At 45.0% G+C, this 18,511-nt stretch overlaps 1 protein-coding gene across 15 annotated transcripts in view; it reads right to left on the bottom strand.

Annotated features, from left to right (window-relative positions):
* The window catches only part of SIPA1L2 (signal induced proliferation associated 1 like 2), a 249,055-nt gene that overhangs the window by 5,544 nt on the left and 225,000 nt on the right, over positions 1-18,511 (bottom strand). For 9 of the 15 annotated variants that reach the window (XM_086381084.1, XM_086381087.1, XM_086381083.1 and 6 more), the window contains 3 exons: positions 13,189-13,320; positions 815-868; positions 171-294 (listed from right to left, as the gene is read on the bottom strand). In XM_086381084.1, coding sequence (XP_086237210.1) covers positions 171-294; positions 815-868; positions 13,189-13,320 — 310 coding nt within the window. The remainder of the gene's footprint in view (positions 1-170; positions 295-814; positions 869-13,188; positions 13,321-18,511) is intronic. The other 6 variants (XM_086381091.1, XM_086381092.1, XM_086381098.1 and 3 more) reach the window with 2 other exon arrangements.

Here is an 18,511-nt window from a genome sequence, read left to right as displayed (position 1 = left end):
TCCAGCCCAGCAGGGCAGGAAGCAGAGTCAGGTCCGCTCAGTCCCTTTTCTGGGTCCTTTAGGATGAGGTGAAGACAGGGGAGATGGTTTCCTGGCTGCTCTGGGCTGAGCTTCTGGTAATTGCTGGGGCCTGGGACATGGGAAGGAGGCACACCACAGGGGTCACATACCCAGCTGGGTCCATGAAATCTTTGCCGCTGCCAGGATCGACACACAAAGGCAGCTCCTGGGCCCCTTCCAGGTCCTGCTCGGGGTGCATGTCCGTCAGGGTACAGAAGGACGCCACTCTCTGGTCTGGGAAGGGGAGACGCACACAGACAGAAGGTTAGGAAGAGCTGCAAGGCACTGGCTCCCTGTGGAAACGAATAGTTTCTAAATAAAATCTGCCCCTCTCCCCCACCAGTTATTGCCCTGTTTTAAAGAAAACAAAGAAAAACAAACTCAGGCAAGCTGCTGACAATCAGCAAGCATTCAGATTGGCCGTCCTGCTGGGCTGCATAGCACACAGACACCACAGCCATGGGGAAACAAGCAGACACTGGATTTGCTACAGCCAATCTTTCTTCTGTGCACATCCCAAGAAATGCCAAAGCTGTCACTGGGTGTGAAAGAACGGCGTTGGGTGATGAACAGAACTCAGGAGAGGCACCTCTCTCCAAACCTGGAGAGCATCCTTGAGACCCGATGGCCCGGACATGTCACCCTGTGCATCCCCAACCCTCCGCGCTTCTATAACCATGCACACGTGCAGATAACGAAACAGAAAGGAAAGGTCATGGAGGATGGAGCACCCACAATCACCCCGAACAGTCACCTAGATAGGATGTGTGATGACAGAGCAGCCCAAGTTCTTCATCTGAGTCAAGACCTGAAATAAGATTTAGAATTTTCCTTTGAACAGTAATATCTCTCCTCACTGGAGTGCCTCTGGGGTACATGTAAGGCTCAGGTGACGGGTCCTATGAAAAACAGATGTGTGGGTGTGAGAGGGCCACATGTGTACACGTGTGTGCGTATCTGGAGATGTGTGTAAGTGTCTGTGCGTGTCTGCCAGTGTGTATATGTTGTGTGAAGCCAAGAACTGCCCTGAGAGACTGTAATACAATGCCAAAGAATGTGGTCAGACTGTCCGTTTCACATGTGATGGTCCTGGCTGGACACACAGCTGTCACATACAACAGTTAAGTTGCATGCCACACACATGCCAATCCAGCTGCAGGAAGGTGTGAGCATTTTGGGTCTGCTTGAATGACCCGCTCCCTGAAGGTGAAGATGGTGGTAGCAAGAGAGATTAGCAAATATTTTCACTAAAACCCTTAGAGGAAGATCTGCAGCACGGGGAGCAATGATCAGTGTGACTACCTTCCCTCCCCCTGTCCTCGCCCCCAAACAGCAAAGGGCCATTTCTGTTCCCGGCACCAGTGACTTCACATTCAATGTCTGGAGCTGGACAGGAAAGGGAATGTGATATTCTTTGAAATGGGCACCAGACTGACCCAGCTCTGAGGGCTGAACACAAGAACACTGGCCCAGAAATGCCGAAAGGCATGCAGAGAAAACCCTGCTTTTCAGCAAGGTGGAGGTGAGGACCGGGGATGCATCTCATCACCCACACTGGCTCCCCCTCCACACGCCGTGCCCGAGGGATGCAGCAGGTGCGTTAGCGCTGCAGCCGCTTTTTCACACGATTTGATTAATGGCTGAGAAACCACACTGGGGTCCGTGTCATGGGTGCTCTGTGCTTAATTTAACCTATTATGTCTCCCCCTGGCTGCTGGCTGCATCTCCTAATGAAGCTACCTGCTCAGCTGGTGGTTTCTGGAAGGTCCCACACAACCCGTTAATTAGAGAGGATGGCGGAGATGCCAGGAGCCCTGGAAGGAGCCAGGCTGCAGGGCCAGGGTGCCATGCTGAGCACCCCACCTGAAGGAGCATACAGCAGGTTCCCAGCCGCACATCCCTTTCCTCCATCATGACTCCTCAATGCCTGCTGACAGGCACTCAGGTGTCCTTCAGTCAACATTCCGGAAAGGCTTAGGGGCCCGCTCCACACTTAGCACCTTCTATAGGATGACAGACCTTCTATAACTATACATTCCCAAGAGATGACCATGTTCCCAGTTTGATAGACTAGTAGGATTTATACATCTGATGAAATAATTTGTAATTTAATTATGATTAACAGCACACAGAGAATGAACCTATGGTTGCTGGGGAGGGAAGGATTGGGGGGTAGGGATAGTTAGGGAGTTTGGGATGGACATGTACACACTGCTATATTAAAAATGGATAACCACCAAGGTCCTATTGTATGGCACAGGGAACCCTTCTCCATGTCACGTGGCAGCCTGGATGGGAGGGGAGTTGGGGGGAGGATGGATACATGTCTATGTATGGCTGAGTCCCTTTGCTATCTACCTGAAACTATTACAACACTGTTAATTGGCTATGCTCCAATATAAAATAAAGAAGCGTTTGAAAATAGATTAACAGCATAATTTGGGCATTGCTTGCTTTGATGCCTGATGAGATGTGACCAGCAGAGGTGGGGCAGGAAGGATGGGCGCACAGGCTGGGGGTGAGTGGCTCTGGGGAAGGGTGGGGGGTCTGGGCTGCCAGGGTGTCAAGATAACCTTCTGTCTTGTGACAGCCCTGTATTAGGAAACAATCACCACTTAAAAAAAAAAAACAAAACAGCAGACACATTTTTTATTTCATAGCGAATTTAACTACTGAACAAAGTGAATGAAACAAAGAATTTATTTTTCTCACTTTTTAAAAGTTTTGTTGACTCATCCACATTTTATGCAACCCAGTGATAATTCAGTTAGTTTCTATCTTTCTTAATATAGTTGGTTCTGATCATCAAGTCTAAATATCTCAATGAAAACATCTTGGCTTGATTCCTCTATTTTTACCTGAATTGATAAAATAGCCACATATTTGAAGAAATAGAACTTACTACTGGCAGCCATTCAAACATTCCTTGGGGAGAAACAAGGTCCTACCAGTCAGGAGGCTAGAAGCCAAAAATAGAGTTTTGCCAACAATGTAATTTCACAAAGAAGATTTCACTTTGAATCCAAAAAGCTTGGGAGGCTGAAATGCAACTAGAATGCTACTTGATTAAGTACAGACACTAAACTACTTTGTAAAATGGCTAATTTAGTGACAGTTTCCAGTAGAAGCTTTATTCCTCCAGAGCTTATTTCGGTAATAATAAATATTTAGTAACCAAGAAATTACTGACATTGAACCGAAAGGCACAGACAAGACTATAAGAAAAAGGGAGGCTCAGAGTATGAACTTCGTGTAAATGGTGAGCTCAGCGAGGATCCAATTACCCACACTGTACATGTTTTCCCTTGAAATCATCTTTAAAAAACCTGATTGCAATGTCAGTTTCTTGTTTTTAAAGTTTATTTTATTGAAGCATAGTTGATTTATAATGTTGTGTTGAGTTCTGCTGTAGAGCAAAGCAATTCAGTTATATATAGATAGAGATATTCTTTTCCATTATGGCTTATTACAGGATATTGAATATAGCTCCCTGTGCTACACAGTAGGACCTTGTTTATTGTCAGTTTCTCATCTCAGTGCATTTAGCACTGAGCAAGAGGATGCACAGTCTGTAGGCTACTCCATATCAGTGTTGAGCTGAGATGGCTGACCTAACAGTTGCCTGCAAATAATCCCCATGACCCCAGGCCAGCTGTGTGGAGCAACGAACCCCATAAGGCCAAGCCTGCTTCGTGAGGGACGAGTGTTTGATCAACTAGCCATGTCTGCTGAGGGCCAGGAACAGGAGAACAGATACGCCCCAGATGCATGCCATACAGGACACGCATGCGGGAGGCTAAATTAAATGAAACCCATTTCCACAAACAGAGCTGTTCTAATGTCTTTGCTACACTACCCATTATAGAAAAGTTGGGGCTCTCTAGCTACACGTAAGCACGCACACATCGCTATATAATACAGGGAACCCAGCCCGGCGCTCTGTGATGACCCAGAGGAGTGGGTTGGGGGTGGGTGCGAAGGAGGCTAAAGAGGGAAGGGATATACATATATACACACATACTCTTACGGCTGATTTGAGTCACTGTATGGCAGAAACGAACACAAAATTATAAAGCAATTATCCTCCAATTAAAAATTTGTTTAAAATGTATGCTTTTCATGCTCTGTTCAAGAAACCAAGGGCATAGGTAACCTAATAAAAGTGTAAACTTGTACTTTTCTGGAAAATACACGTACATGAACTATTTCATTTCCACAGTGGTGTCTGATAAATGAGTTAATTCTGCACATGCCACTAGCTCACACATCCGCTTGCAATAATTACCACCAGTAGGGAAGAGCTGAAATCCCGAGGGGAGGAAAGGCCTGCAGGGAGCTGTGTGGGATACTGACATCTAGTCTCTGATCATCAGTATATAAAGCTGCCTTTAACGCTTCATTCCACTTAAGACAACATCATCCACTTAACAAATGCCCAAGAACACACCGATTGGCCACCCCTGATATTCTGACAAATGAGAACTACCTTAAATCCTAGGACTTTTAAAAAGACTCCACTCTCCTTCTCCTGTTTCATTGTCCAACCCACAGCCAGCTTTGCTAGTTGGGTTTGTTCACTTGACCATACTGGGGGGATAGGATCTCTGTCTCTATCATTTGGTCCCTCTCTACCCGATATTATTCCTTTCACTTTATACAAAGGAAGTGAAAAGTATGCAAGGGTGACAGATGATGGTCTCAGTGTATAATAACACTGATGAGAGGTGCTGTGTAGGAGTTCTGATGGGCAGAGGGTCACATCTCACCCCTTTCCCTGAAAACAGAACAATCCCCCACACAGCAGCAAGCCAGGACTGGGACCCAGCCAGTTTTCAAACTATCACAGGAGAAGGGAGCGGCAGGCACGGACCCTGGTGAGAAAGGCACTCCGCACTTGACTCACCTTCTCTCTCACAAGTTTATGAAGGAGTTCTCAATTTTTAGACACTGGTTTTGGAGCAGAGCTGCATAACACATCTATTCACTTATTAAGTAATGTTTAACAATGCTGCATAGCATTTCTGTACTGAACAGTTTCTATTCTTTTGAATCATTGCCAGTAAGCAAGTTCTCAGGAGTGAGATTTCTGGTCAAAGGGTGGGTACATTTTCTGGCTCTAGTTATATGCTGTCACACTGCTTGAACACAAAGATGGATTGTTTTATAATCTTTGTAACGATATCAGATGAGAGTGTTCATAACTATTCAGAGCTGCTGTGCGGTTTTTCATACTCGCAAAGTAGCTCATTATTGTCTACATTTACATGTGTGGCTGAACACTTTCAAGTCCTTACTTACTGTGTGATCCTTCTCTTAGACCGTGTGTCAGATGTCCTGACCATTTGTTTCTCAGGCATTTGGTAGTTTTTGGTGGTCATGTTCCTTCATTCACTGGAGACACTTAGGTTTCACCTGTCAAATTTATTACAAATCTTACCCATGTTCCCCAGTTCCCCCTTTAATGTTCTCTTCCAGGTTCATCAAAGATGTAAATACTTTTATCTGGTCCCATTACATTTTGCATGTTCTCTCACAAATCCATAGTTATGGTCCAGGCATGCTTCTAAAACATTCACCTTTGTCTTTACTTTTTCTAGAATCAACTTTTCCAAGTCCTAAATCCAAATGGAGTATGGAAATCCCACCTCACTCCCATTTAACTCTTAAATATACACAGATTTTGGTCTAGGCTCTTTTTATTTTCCTTCAAAAGGACTAATTTCTATTCTTTGTATCATTACTACGTTGTTTTAATTATTACTTACAGTAAACTTTTATTGTTGACCATTATTCATCTCTTTTCCAAATGGATGCAAGTATCCTACAGATATTTGAAATGAAATGGTACAAAATCTGTGAATTAACTCAGGAAGTGCTCTCATCTTTCCTGTGTGCTTTCTCTCCATTCCTATCCTTCCATATATTGGGACTTTTCAGGTATCAAAGGGCCCAGTGCTTTCTCTCCTTAAGATTCTAATGATAGGTGAACTCACAAGGAATTTATTTTGATCTTGCCAAGGTGTCCTTTATGACTGCTGCATAGGCCACTCCTCACACCAGGAGGAAGAGCCTACTTCCATCCTGGGGTCTGGGCTGGCCCTGGACTTCCTCTACCCAATAGGATGTGGTGGATATAACATTCTGGGTCTTGAAACATCATATATCTGCTGCTTATGCTCTCCTGACTCCTTAAGTCACATGTGAAGAAGTACAATTACTTTGCTGGAGACAAGACTCCAGCCAGATCCCAGTGTTCCAGGTACAGGCATATAGGAGAAGTCACCTTAATGCTCCAGACCCAGTTGGGCTCCGGCTGAATACAGCTGCATGACTGACATCAACTGAAAACACAGGGAACAGAAGAACCACTCAGCTGAGCCTGGCCAACCCATGGAATCATGAGACATGACAAACTATAGTCTTTAGCCATAGATTTTAGGGTGGGTTGTTATACAGAAATAGACAACTGAAAAGGCTAACAATGCTTTGAAAAATATGCATTATAAAAATATGAACTATACTTTAGAATACCTACTTTATAATATCAAATAATTTCTTTTTGATTTATATTTTCTAGATGTAGAATTATATCCACAAATATTTCCTTACTTTCAAAATTTACTCTTTTGAATACTGGATTCCAGAACAAAATTAAAGGACATGATCTTTGAGGATATCCTTGTTTAGTCTCTAGACTTGAGTGATACACTTTCAACATTAAAAAAAGTTTTTTTCCACTAAGTGTTATTTGGTATAATATCATATAACTATATTCAACATCTATAATATTATATAAGGGAAAGGAGTATGAAAAAGAAAAAAATATTTATACACGTTTGTATATATAATACATATATATGAATCACTTTGTTGTACAGCTGAAAGTAACATAACATTGTAAATCAACTACACTTGAACTTTTAAAAGTATTATGGAATAAAGTTGATATTCTTTGTTAGGGTTTGAAGGTATCTCTCAATTCTTAATTTTTATTAGAAATAGGTCTTAATTCTATTATACATACCCTTTCTGAGAAATTGATATGACAACTTTTAATGACTTCATCTATTATAACTTATTATGATTAAAGGTTTTCTTTTATTAAACCAGCTAACTTCTTGCTAATACCAATGAATATCTTTTCAATTTATGACTGAGCTTCATCTAAGCTGTCTCACATCAACATTAATGACTAAGATTGTCTTACAATTTTTCTTTTCTATGTGCTATGAGGAAAGAATCCTATTATGCAATGAGGCTGCTAATACATTTCAAGAAAAATTTATGCAAGGGCATTATCGCTCTTTGAAACTTTGAAAGTAATGAACTGTAAACTTTAGTTTTGGGTGATATTTGGGATTTGTAAATATTCTTGCTTAATTTTTTCAATGCCTCCACACTCTGACTTCTACTTACTGTTTCTCATGCTCTTCCCGTCCCCTCTCCCCATTTTCTTGCAGGAAATATCCAATTATCTTATTCATCAGATTTATCCCAACATAGGAATAAAGTGACATTCCTTAATCATGCTATCATCTCTCATCTATTTAATATTAATTTCCTTCCTCATTTCTAATTTTGTTCACTTGTGTGTTCATTTTCTGAACCAATTTATATTGGCTTACCAATATTCAAAGAAAAAATGATCATTAATTAAATTTACAAATTGCACAGAAATTACAATTGCAAGTTTTTTAAGAAAATCATTTGATTTCTTTCTTTACTTTTTTTTTTTGTTTTCTTTCACAACCTTTGTAGAATGTTTTTAAAGTACAGTTACTTAATTTTCACTTTGTTTTTCCATTTAAATATAAGTTTCTGAAGCAGTCTTTTTGTTTAAGGCCTACTCCCTGCTGTAGTCCAAAGACTTTTCTAGGTAACCTCTTCTTCATCTTCACTTACTAGAAAAGAAAAAGATGCTCTTATCATAGTCCTTAATTCTTCCTTGCTTCAGTCATGTCCAACTCTCTGCAACCCTATGAACTGTAGCCTGCCAGGCTCCTCTGTCCATGGGGTTCTCCAGGCAAGAATACTGGAGTGGGTTGCCATTCCCTTCTCCAGGGGATCTTCCCAACCCAGGGACTGAACCCACGTCTCCTGCATCTCCTGCACTGTGGGTAGATTCTTTACCTGCTAAGCCACCTGGGAGGCAAAATTATCACTAGACTAATATTTAGAACTGTCTGAAATGTTAAAGTTTTTGGTTTATGTTTTGCTCCTATTTTCTGATTTAATTCCCATTTCATGCCTGTGGAGGCAGTGTGGGGAAAGGTGCCTTCTCTTAGTGACCCCTGGGGAATGCTATGCTCAGGATAGCATAGCACTGAATCTTAGCATTGGAGAATCTTGTATTCTTACAACACTGTGAATGATACCTTCTGTGTACCCCAAGAGTACACTGTGTACCTGGAGAGCTCAAACATGTTTAAGCAATCAAGACTGCTTAATTTGGGGGGCTGATTAATTTGGTAATGCTGCTGTATTCTTTTTTTTTCATATTTGATAGGAGCTTTTCCCTTGGTTACAAAACCCAAGCCCATATACAAAATTAGGAACGCTTTAGATGCCTCTTTTGAAAGACTGTTTTAGTCCCTTTTAACTGCGTTAAAAAAAAAAAAAAGGCAATTTTTCAACACTATTTTGAAAACTGAGAAGTTCAGGAATATACTTAGTTTCCTTTTATCTACAAAATGGTGCAATTCCAATTCCAACCAATAAGGTCACAACAGATTGGATCAGGCCAATGTATAGGTTCTTCTGCACTGTGCTGTGCTATGCTTAGTCACTCAGTCATGTCTGATTCTTTGTGACCCCATGGACTGTAGCTCGCCAGGTTCTTCTGTCCATGGGGATTCTCTAGGAAAGAATACTGGAGTGGGTTGTCATGCCTTCTTCCAGGGTATCTTCCCAACCCAGGGACTGAACCCAGGTTTCCCGCATTACAGGCAGATTCTTTACCATCTGAACCACCAGGGAAGCCCATGAACACTGGCGTAGGTAGCCTATTCCTTCTCCAGGGGATCTTCCTAACCCAGGATCGAACCAGGGTCTCCTGCACTGCAGGTGGATTCTTTGCCAGCTGAGCTACCAGGGAAGCCCACGTCTGCACTACTTGTAGACAATGTTCACTTATGTTAGTTCTCACTTAAAACACCAGAGGAAATAGGAATCGGCACAGGATAGTAAAACCAAATTCTTAAACCCGTGTGTCCAGCGTCAATTTTAGCTCTTAGATAAAGGCATGGGACATAAATGAGGCAGAACAGCAGGGAAGAGTCATGCCTGCTAGGGATAAATGACAGTATGGCATGATATAAGGCTCATGGTATCTCAACCCAACAGATACATTCTATTTTTTAAAGCCTGTCTTTAAACGTGCTGACTAATCATATGTGGGCCCAGACTTTTTCCAGAGGGGTCTGACTTCAGTAAGGCATCTTAAGCTGCCTTGATTACTCTGTAATGATTAAATAGGCACATGGGAGCTTTCTGGACTATCTTTTCTTCATGATGTTGAGTCTAGCTCAGGAATAGCTTTGAGAATTGGTACAGAAAGATAAAGTCACAAGCAGGGCAACTGGTCATCCTGGTAAAGACCTTTCTTTTTAAAGTGCTGAGGGATGCCTATGCTCACATCAGCACTATTCATGACAACTGAGATGGAAACAACCTAAATATCCATCAACAGATGAATGGATAAAGCAGATATGGTACATACATACAATGGAACACTATTCAGCCATAAAAGAGAAGGAAGTAATGCCATGTGCCGCAACGCAGATGCACCTAGAGACTATCATACTAAGTAAAGTAAGTCAGAATGGGAAAGACAAATATATGGTATCACTTATATGTGGAACCTAAAATATGACAAAAGGAACTTATCTATGAAATAGAAACAGACTCACAGACATAGAGAACAGACTAGGAATTGCCAAGGTGGGGGGAAGGTCAGGGGAGGGCTGGACTGGGAGGCTGGGGTCAGCAGATGCAAACTATATTATATATAGGACGGATAAAACACAAGGCCCTGCTGTACAGAGCAGAGAACTATAAACCACAATGGAGAGAAGGAATATGAGACAGCATGTGTGTATATGCATATAACCGAACCACTTTGCTATATAGCAGAAATTAATACATTCTAAATCAACTATGCTTCAATAAAACTAATTAATAGAAAAAAAGTGGTCAAGGGGATGGATCGCATCTGGTCACCACCGTGTCCATTTACATCACAGTGGAGCTGACGCTGATACTAAAGAATCTGATTAGCCAAAGGTCTGGAGTTGCAGATTTTTGAATCTTCCTGAACTGACTATTGTCTCAAGATGGCATACTGCCCTATGGATTGGCACTGAAAAGTGACTGGAACTTTTAAACATGACCTCAACTCCCTCCATATTTTCTGTAGAATGTTGTTTGGAAAGTTTAGAAAGGGCAGGGAACCAAAGTCCGCTCCCCTAGCAAAGAGAATCTCATGTTCTATCTGTTCAACTTAGGCACCCCTGCCCTGAGTCACTGGCTAGCTGGGATGTCCCTGCTTTTTCCTCCCTTGTCTGACAGTGCCAATGCCCAGCTGGCCTCGAACATCAGCTCACAAACACCCTGATGAAAGAAATGTGAGGGTAGGGCTGAGAGGAGCTTGCCAGGTCTCTGGAAAGGTTTTCATTTCATAGATGAGCAGGCTGAAGCCCAGCACAAGTGTGTACCTCAGAGGACTGGAGATCAACCTTCAGTGTTGCAATAAAGCACAGAGCTCACTTGTCCAAAGGCCCGCAGCCCATCAGTAGGGCTGCAATTACAATCACAGTCCATGGATGGATAATCCAGCCACTGCTGTCTGTGCCACTGTGCTATCTGGACCTCCCACCCACAGACCAGCTCCCCGGAAAGTCCCACTTCATAGCAGTGATTTTATTCTGCAGAGGTAGAAGGGAACCAAGCAAAGAGACAAATGACGGTGGAGACCGACATGAAGTATATATATATGGTCGTCATGGTTTAGTCGCTAAGCTGTGTCCATGTGTCCAACTCTTGCAACCCCTTGGACTTTAGCCCGCCAGGCTCCTCTGTCCATGGAATTCTCCAGGCAAGAATACTGGAGTGGGTTGCCATTTCCTTCTCCAGGGGATCTTTCTGACTCAGAAATCGAATCTGCATCTTCTGCATTGGCAGGTGTATTCTTTACTGCTGAGCCACAAGGGATTCCCATATATTCCCAAACACATACTGCTGTAAATCAGAATAATGAATACAAAATGCAAAAGGATCTCAGAGGTTAAAATCTATGCCGTGAGCTGCAGCAGCTCAAAGGTGCAGGGAGCTTGTGCATCTTACACCTACTGGCTGCTCTGTACTAGCTCTCCTCATCTGGTTACCTTGCTGTGCGCTTGATAAATAAAGATAAGATAAATTTAAGAAACAGTTTTCCCTTAAGAAACTCATCACTCAATAAGAAGTGACAGAGATATGAATAATGCAGAAGGGAGTGGTAGGTACTATGCAAATATTTATGCGGTGGGGGAACAGAGAAGACAGAATAGAAGTTCTTAGATTCTCAGTGGGCAGTGAGACAAGAGCGTACAGAGGATATGCTAGAGAAAATGCAGCTCCCTCCTGTCTAGGCTGCTCTGGACAGAGGTGAGACCTGGCATGCCTCTGGGGCTCTGTCACACCAGGCTAGTCTTGGGAGCCTGAGAAATCACTAGAGCTTTCATAGCCCACTCTGACCAAATTCTGGTTGAAAGAAATGAAGGCTGCGTTACCAAGCAGACAGGAGCATTCTCAAGTTTTCACACGGAACAACTACTTTGTAAATCCAAATGCAAACTCCATTAGTACTTGGCAGGTCCAAAACAGTTGTCCTCTCCCCATCAAGGGAGCAGGAACAGCCCATGTGTTTTGCAGGAATTTCTTTCTAAGTTTCCCCCTCTCATCTATCACAGCTAAATGTCCCAGAGCCCAGACTAACTCACTTTCTCCTTAGACCCCACCCTAAAAGGTGCTTAGGACCAGAGGCACTGATCCCAGCTGATGAGTGAAACTGACTAGCGGGGCAGCTTGTTAAGAGAGGCAGTCAGGGCAGCAGACTCCACCGGAAGCAGTCTGACTGCAAAGTGTACCTGTCCCTCCTGGGAAAAGAATGTGGATTCCTTTCCTGAAGCCTGCACATCACAGGTGATGAGGACTGACTACCCGAGCAGGCAGCGAAAGGGTGGGGGTGAGAAGAGCTGATCAGGCGGCCTTGCCCCTCTATGGGGGTGGGGGGTGGTGGCAGTGAACACCATTGCTATAACTCAGATACACGGGAGATCCTCAGACAGGGCCCCAGAATGGTCTGCCCTCTGCAGATCCTGCTTGTTACCCAGGAGCCAAGGCTGTAGTCATGGAAAGAGTCTGGCAGCAAATGGAAGAAAGTCAGGAACCCTGTCACTGGGGGCCCCTGGGTCCACAAGCAAGGTCCTGAGGATGCCTGGGAGACAGGCATGCCCCCTGTCTGTGGCCCCTTTATCTTTAGGTTGGAGAAAACGTGCTTGCTATGGAGCAGCTTCCCCTCTGAAGTTCACTGAAATATTCACCAGAGATGGTGGGAGGCAGTGAGGCAGTTGGAGGGCCCCAGAGATCAGCCAGCTCAGGACTGTCCCCAACCACAGGGTTAGAGGGGGAAGTCAGGGCCAGACAGGGAGAGACTCTCTGGGTCAAGGAGGCCCCATCAGAATCTGCATGGACTCTGAGCCACTGGACTCCCAGGCCTGCACCTGTCCTGCTAAACTGGGCAGCCCGGACCTCTGCAGGGCCTTCCCATCCTGTCTCACCTCATCAAGCTGGGCGGAAACATACAGTCTGCGTCCTAGGTCATCACCTTGACATTTCACGTATGAAAAACAGGTGGAAAAGGAAAAGTGGCTCATGCCAGACCACAGCTGGTACCTGACCTGGCAGGTTTGGGGTCCCTTTGCCTAGGGCTCACTTCACCACATGCCTGGGTCTCCCTAAGGAAATGCCCCGAGTCTCAGCCCAAGCCACCCCCTCGTTTCCCTCCTGGAAGATGTGCAGAGCATCCAAAGGCTAACCCAGAAGACCCCTGCATTGCCATCCCTAGCCCTGGAGGCTGAATATCTTTACCTTCAAATGCCCGGGCAGCATCCACGAGGTGGGTCCAATCTAACCCTGTGGCCGTGTCTGGGAGGGGCATCAGGCCAGGATCTGCGCACTTGGACTTATCCGATAAGGACCCATCGGAGAACCAGAACTCATCTAGACAGGAAAAAACCCAGAGCGTCAGTCAGATAGCAGTGTGGGTACTGGCTGGGCCTTCAGAAGGGCCCAGGGGGGTTCTTGTCCCAGGTAAGAAACACACATCCCACCGCTGTTTGTGAAAGAGCCACAACTGCCAGGCTCACTTAGGGGTCGCCAATAGGCAGGGGCTGGTGCAAGATCAGGGCTGAGGTTCCCACAAACCAGAAAAGCAGAGGTGAGCTCCTCCTGGGTGGGCTCCTCTGAAGGACATTACCTGGGTCTGACCACCCTGAAGATCACGTCCTGTTTTCCTCGGGATGACTTCCCCATGGGAAGAGTATTGCAAGCCTCTACCGTAAAAATGGTTTGGTACAATCTCTCTTGTACATTTCGCTATGTATAAAAGTGGTGATTGAATTTCGCTTGTGACTCAATGAGATGGTCTGATCAGTGGCTAAACCAGAACCCGCTCCCTATCCTGCACTGAGTATTTGCTAGTCTTCTGTACAAAGACACCCTGTACACTTCTCCTGAACTCTCATCACAGGACGTGAAGCACTTACGTCACCAGTAATACTGGCTGTTAAGAAGTCATTATGCATCTGCAGACACGCTTCCTGAAGGCTAGAGCTCCTCTAACACGCCTCTTCTGGACCTGCCCAGAACCATGGCACACAGCTGCTCACGGACACATCTGACTAATTAGACCAATCAAAATAATGACCACCTGGCTGTCTGAGCCTGCAATTAAGTTATGGAGGGGCCGTAATTAACCAAGTGCACCTGTAATTTCAGCTCCCACATCCTATGGGGTGGCTGTGAAGTGCTGGCATCTGGACCAGGATGGAGGGAGCCTGGGATTTGCCCTTGAAAGACATGAACACTCCCTCTCCAGCACCTTCCACATGAGCTCTTAGCCTAACTCCAGCAGCTGCAGTTAACAATGGAGCCACTCTGCTCTTAATACCACCCCACTCAGATGTGAAACCATCATCCCCTCCACTTATTACTTTTAAAGATTTTTTTGATGTGGGCCATTTTTTAAAAGTCTTTATTCAGTTTGTTACAATATTGCTTCTGTGGCATGTTTTGGTTTTTTGGCTGTGAGGCATGTGGGATCTTTGCTCCCCAAACAGGGACAGAACCCACACCCTCTGGATTGAAAGGTGAAGGCTCAACCACTGGACCGCTAGGGAAGCCCTGCCCAGTCCATTTTGCAGGGAACCCAGTGACAGGTACTTTATCAAGGTCACTCCTGCCACCCTCCCCTCCACTTGCTCGTGCTTTACACTAACAACCCTTTCAGCATGTTCTGTGCATGAGGTTCTCTGTCCTTGTCTGCTCCTCTCCTGATGGCCCCTCTGAACCCATGGAGGCACCACAGGGCAGAGGATGGACTGACTCCACCCAGGTCCCATCTTTACCCAGAGTTTAAGGTTCAACCCCCCAGGGAGAAAGATCAGGAAGCCTGGGGACCTTCAGTCATTTGCCAATCACTTCCTTTATCTAGAGACAGCAGCTGAAATAGGTTTTCTGCACCAAGTGTAAAAAAATTATTTGACCTGGTGGCAATTACTCTCGCAACTGATTTCCCTGCAGCTGAGTGTGTCATGGATATATATATATATATATATATTTATTTATTTACATGCATGTGGCAGCTCTGGGAAGGGTGCCCCAGGGCTGGCTGGAACCCAACGTGCATGAGGCACCCCCTCACCCGCTGCCTCTCCTTCCCTCACTGGAGAGGAAAACATCAGGGAGTGAAAAATTATTCAGGTGAATGAACATTTCTACAGAAAGTATACTCTCTTGGTCACGTTTTGCTAAGAAATGTCAAGCTGAGGATCTTCTTTGCCTTTGTAAAGAAATAGTCCTTCACCTGAGCGTTTAGCATCTTAGAGCCTAAAATCAGACCCAGTATACTCTGTGTGCTTTCTCCTCGGGGCCACCAGACGATGCCGACCGGCTCTCACCCAGGGGTCCCCGACCTTCAGGATCGAATGCCTGGTGACCTGAGGTGGAGCTGATGTAACAATAATAGAAATACAGTGCACAGGACATGTAACGTGCTTGAACCATGCTGAAACCATCCACCCAAACCCCCGCCACTGGTCTGTGGAAAAACTGTCTTCCACGAAACCAGTCCCTGGTGCCATTAAGGCTGGGGACTGCTGTTCTAATTAGAGCCAGGTAGAAAGGAAAAAATAGCAGAGACAGAAAAAGGGGCAAACACAGGGAGAGAGCAGTGCTGGGCTAGAGTCCATCATACCCTCGTCCTGTTCCTATCGCTCTGTGGGCTCAAAGAGCATCTTTCCCAAAAGCCCAACGGGGTAACTGACAAAGGAGACCTGGTTGTCCTGGGCTAAAGATTAGGCTCTGATTTTATGCGGCACAGATCTGAAGCTTGTGGTCAGAAGCTTCTGCCCAGAGTGAGTGAAGTGTGGGTGAGTGGGCCCCACAATCCCACAGCAGGGCTCGTCACAGCAACAGGCAAAGCCAGGACATCCTTTGAACCTCCTCCAACTCTGACGGAGAACCAGGAAAGAAGGGATGTGCGCATGCTAAGTTGCTTCGGTAGCATCCAACTCTTTGTGATCCTATGGACTGTAGCCTGCCAGGCTCCTCGGTCCATGGGATTCTCCAGGCAAGAATATTGGAGTGGGTTGCTATGCCCCTCCTCCAGGGGATCTTCTTACCCAGAGATCGAACCCACATCTCTCTGTCTCCTGCATTGGCAGGCGGATTCTTTATCACTGAGCCACCAGGGAAGTCTGAAAAGCACCGTACACATTGGTGTATTTAAAATAATCAACAAGGACCTACTGTAAAAAATAAATAAAAATAAATATAAAACAATTTTAAAAAATACCTATTTTTTTCTAATGCTTGGAAAATCATATAATTGGGTAAGGCTTCAAACCCCCAAAAGTTCTTTACAATATTTGTAACTGACATTAGGCTCACCCCAGTGATGTTTACTCTGCACCTGCTGTATTCCAGGTCCCAGCAGGTACCCTATCACCAGCACCCAGGGATGGAATATCCGCAAGATGCGGGTTCTGCCCTTGAGGAGCCATCAAGGAGCAGATGAGTCGTGCAGCTGCTGCTCTGCAGTCTGGGGAAGTACATGCAGGAGCTAGCCCCAGCGCTCGGTGAACCACAGCAGGTATCACAGGTTGTTCCCTGAGCTTTCCAGGTGGGGAGGACGAGACATGACTTAGGTGCCAAAGCCTGCTACTTCTGGGCCAGTTCTCTCAAGCCAGTGCTACTCTGGAGTCCCTGCTGCTCTTCTGGCCGACCCACGAAGGCAGTCATGATTTCCGAAAGACGGCTGAAGTGCAGGCAGCACTGCCTGAGCCTCCACTCTCTGGCCTGGACATTGATCGTGTGGCTTCCTGTTTGTTCATCCAGACCCTGAAATCTCGGGGACCATCTATTAAATCTGACTTTACTGCTGCTGTTATAAATGCTGAGGAGCCTTCCTGACAGCATTTCCTGGTGGTCAAACAGCTGTGGTTTCACAATTACTCTCCAGAAACCGAGGGCTCTTCATTACAGGGGAGACTGAGAACATTTAAAATAGAGAAACAAATGCCCCATGGGGTCAGAGAACACCCTGCCTTTAATGTCTGTGGACACTGTCTGTGGGGCGAGCGAAAGCCCACACACACCGAGTCTCCTGCTGGGGTCTACGGCATCTTGAGTGGCTGCTAAATTAGAAGCAAATTACTGATTTCTTTTACTTGTGTTAAATCTTCCTCAGGCCTTTTAAACTTCAAGGATCATCCTTTGTGAGGCGCTTAGGTGTCACAACTAGAGGATGTGGGAACACACAGAACCTAATACTCTTTTTATTTTCCAAAATTTAAGAATTCTTATTTGTCTACCTATCTATGAAGATTGCTACCATTCCCTGGAGGGTTTTATATATTCCATAAAAAAATCATGAGTTCTCTTTAAACATGCTCTAAACCTGCCAACGCTTGGGACTGCGCTGAGTGAAGCCAGGTGACCACGTGGTCTCGGAGGAGAAAGATGCTATGAGCACCTTTCGGTATCTTTGGTTTGGGGACCTGTGAACTGTGTGTCAAAATCTCCCACTTTTTTTTCTACCTGGCCCACTAAAGGAATTTTACTCTGAAACCAGTGATGGAAACAAAGGCCCTAAATGTAATGCAGAAACATCTCAGATTTTTTTCAATTGTTCGAGCAAGTCATTTTTTTGTACCTCCAAGTTGAAGACAGAACGATGCAGCACATTCAGGGTCCTCCCCGACCTAGGAAATATATATGAATTGTGACATGAATCACACCTAAAATGTGCCTATTAAGTGTCATCTGTCTCCCAAGGCTGGATTAAGATTCTGGTCTCAGGAGAAGAAAGATTCTGAGACAGGCCCAATTTTGAGACATGGAGAAGCTAAAGCTATCAGAAGGAGAAGCCTGTGACTGGTAATTACATGGAGAAAAGGGGCAGTGATGAGGTCTCACGAGATTCACCGTGAAAAGATAGGCTTGCCAACCCTTCCTCGCACTGTCCTTGGTCCAAATTAGGAACCAGATCCAAATGAGTCTGTGAGCAGAAGGTCAGATGCTTGCAGGAATAATGATGGTGAAACTTCAGGAGAATACACATGCCTTCTGCATATTCTAGTTCCACCTCTGTTGCTATTTAAATATCTGGTGCTACCCGCTTTGGCAGCACTAACCTAACTTCCAGTCCAAGACATGAAGCTAAGTGAAACACCTAGGCAACCCCAAGTAGTCCTCATTTCTCGCTCAAGACGTCTGCTGGGCACAAGATTTCATGTGTCCACTCTCTAGTGTGTTCCAGGGTCAGCCTGTTGGAACTATTCTCAGAGACAGATCTGCTTACTGGGGCTCCGCTGAGTGATTAGAAATCACAGAAGGCAAAGGATGATGGACATCTGCCTTGAGTAGACACAACAGAGATAACCACACAGGTCATCCCACACTGCAGTAACCAGTGAGAGTCAGAGACCCCAGGGGTGAGCATCTTCCCAAGGACGACCAGGTCCTTAGAGCTGCGTCTCTTGGTGGGAAGGGAGGAGAGAGTCCCAAATTTTGGGGGGAAGACAAACTAATTCAAATTACTCCCAGCTACCTTACTGACATTTTGTCATTCTATCCATCAAACTGACAGAATATTTTTCTGAGTAGGTTGCTAAGTTTAGAAACTGGAGGA

This window comes from Bos grunniens, chromosome 28 (genome assembly GCF_055505025.1).
Source record: "Bos grunniens cultivar Pamir isolate PY7600 chromosome 28, Bosgru_T2T1.0, whole genome shotgun sequence".
NCBI lineage: Eukaryota > Metazoa > Chordata > Mammalia > Artiodactyla > Bovidae > Bos > Bos grunniens.
The sequence above is the reverse complement of the archived record's forward strand: the minus strand, read 5'-3'. Positions and strand labels throughout refer to the sequence as shown.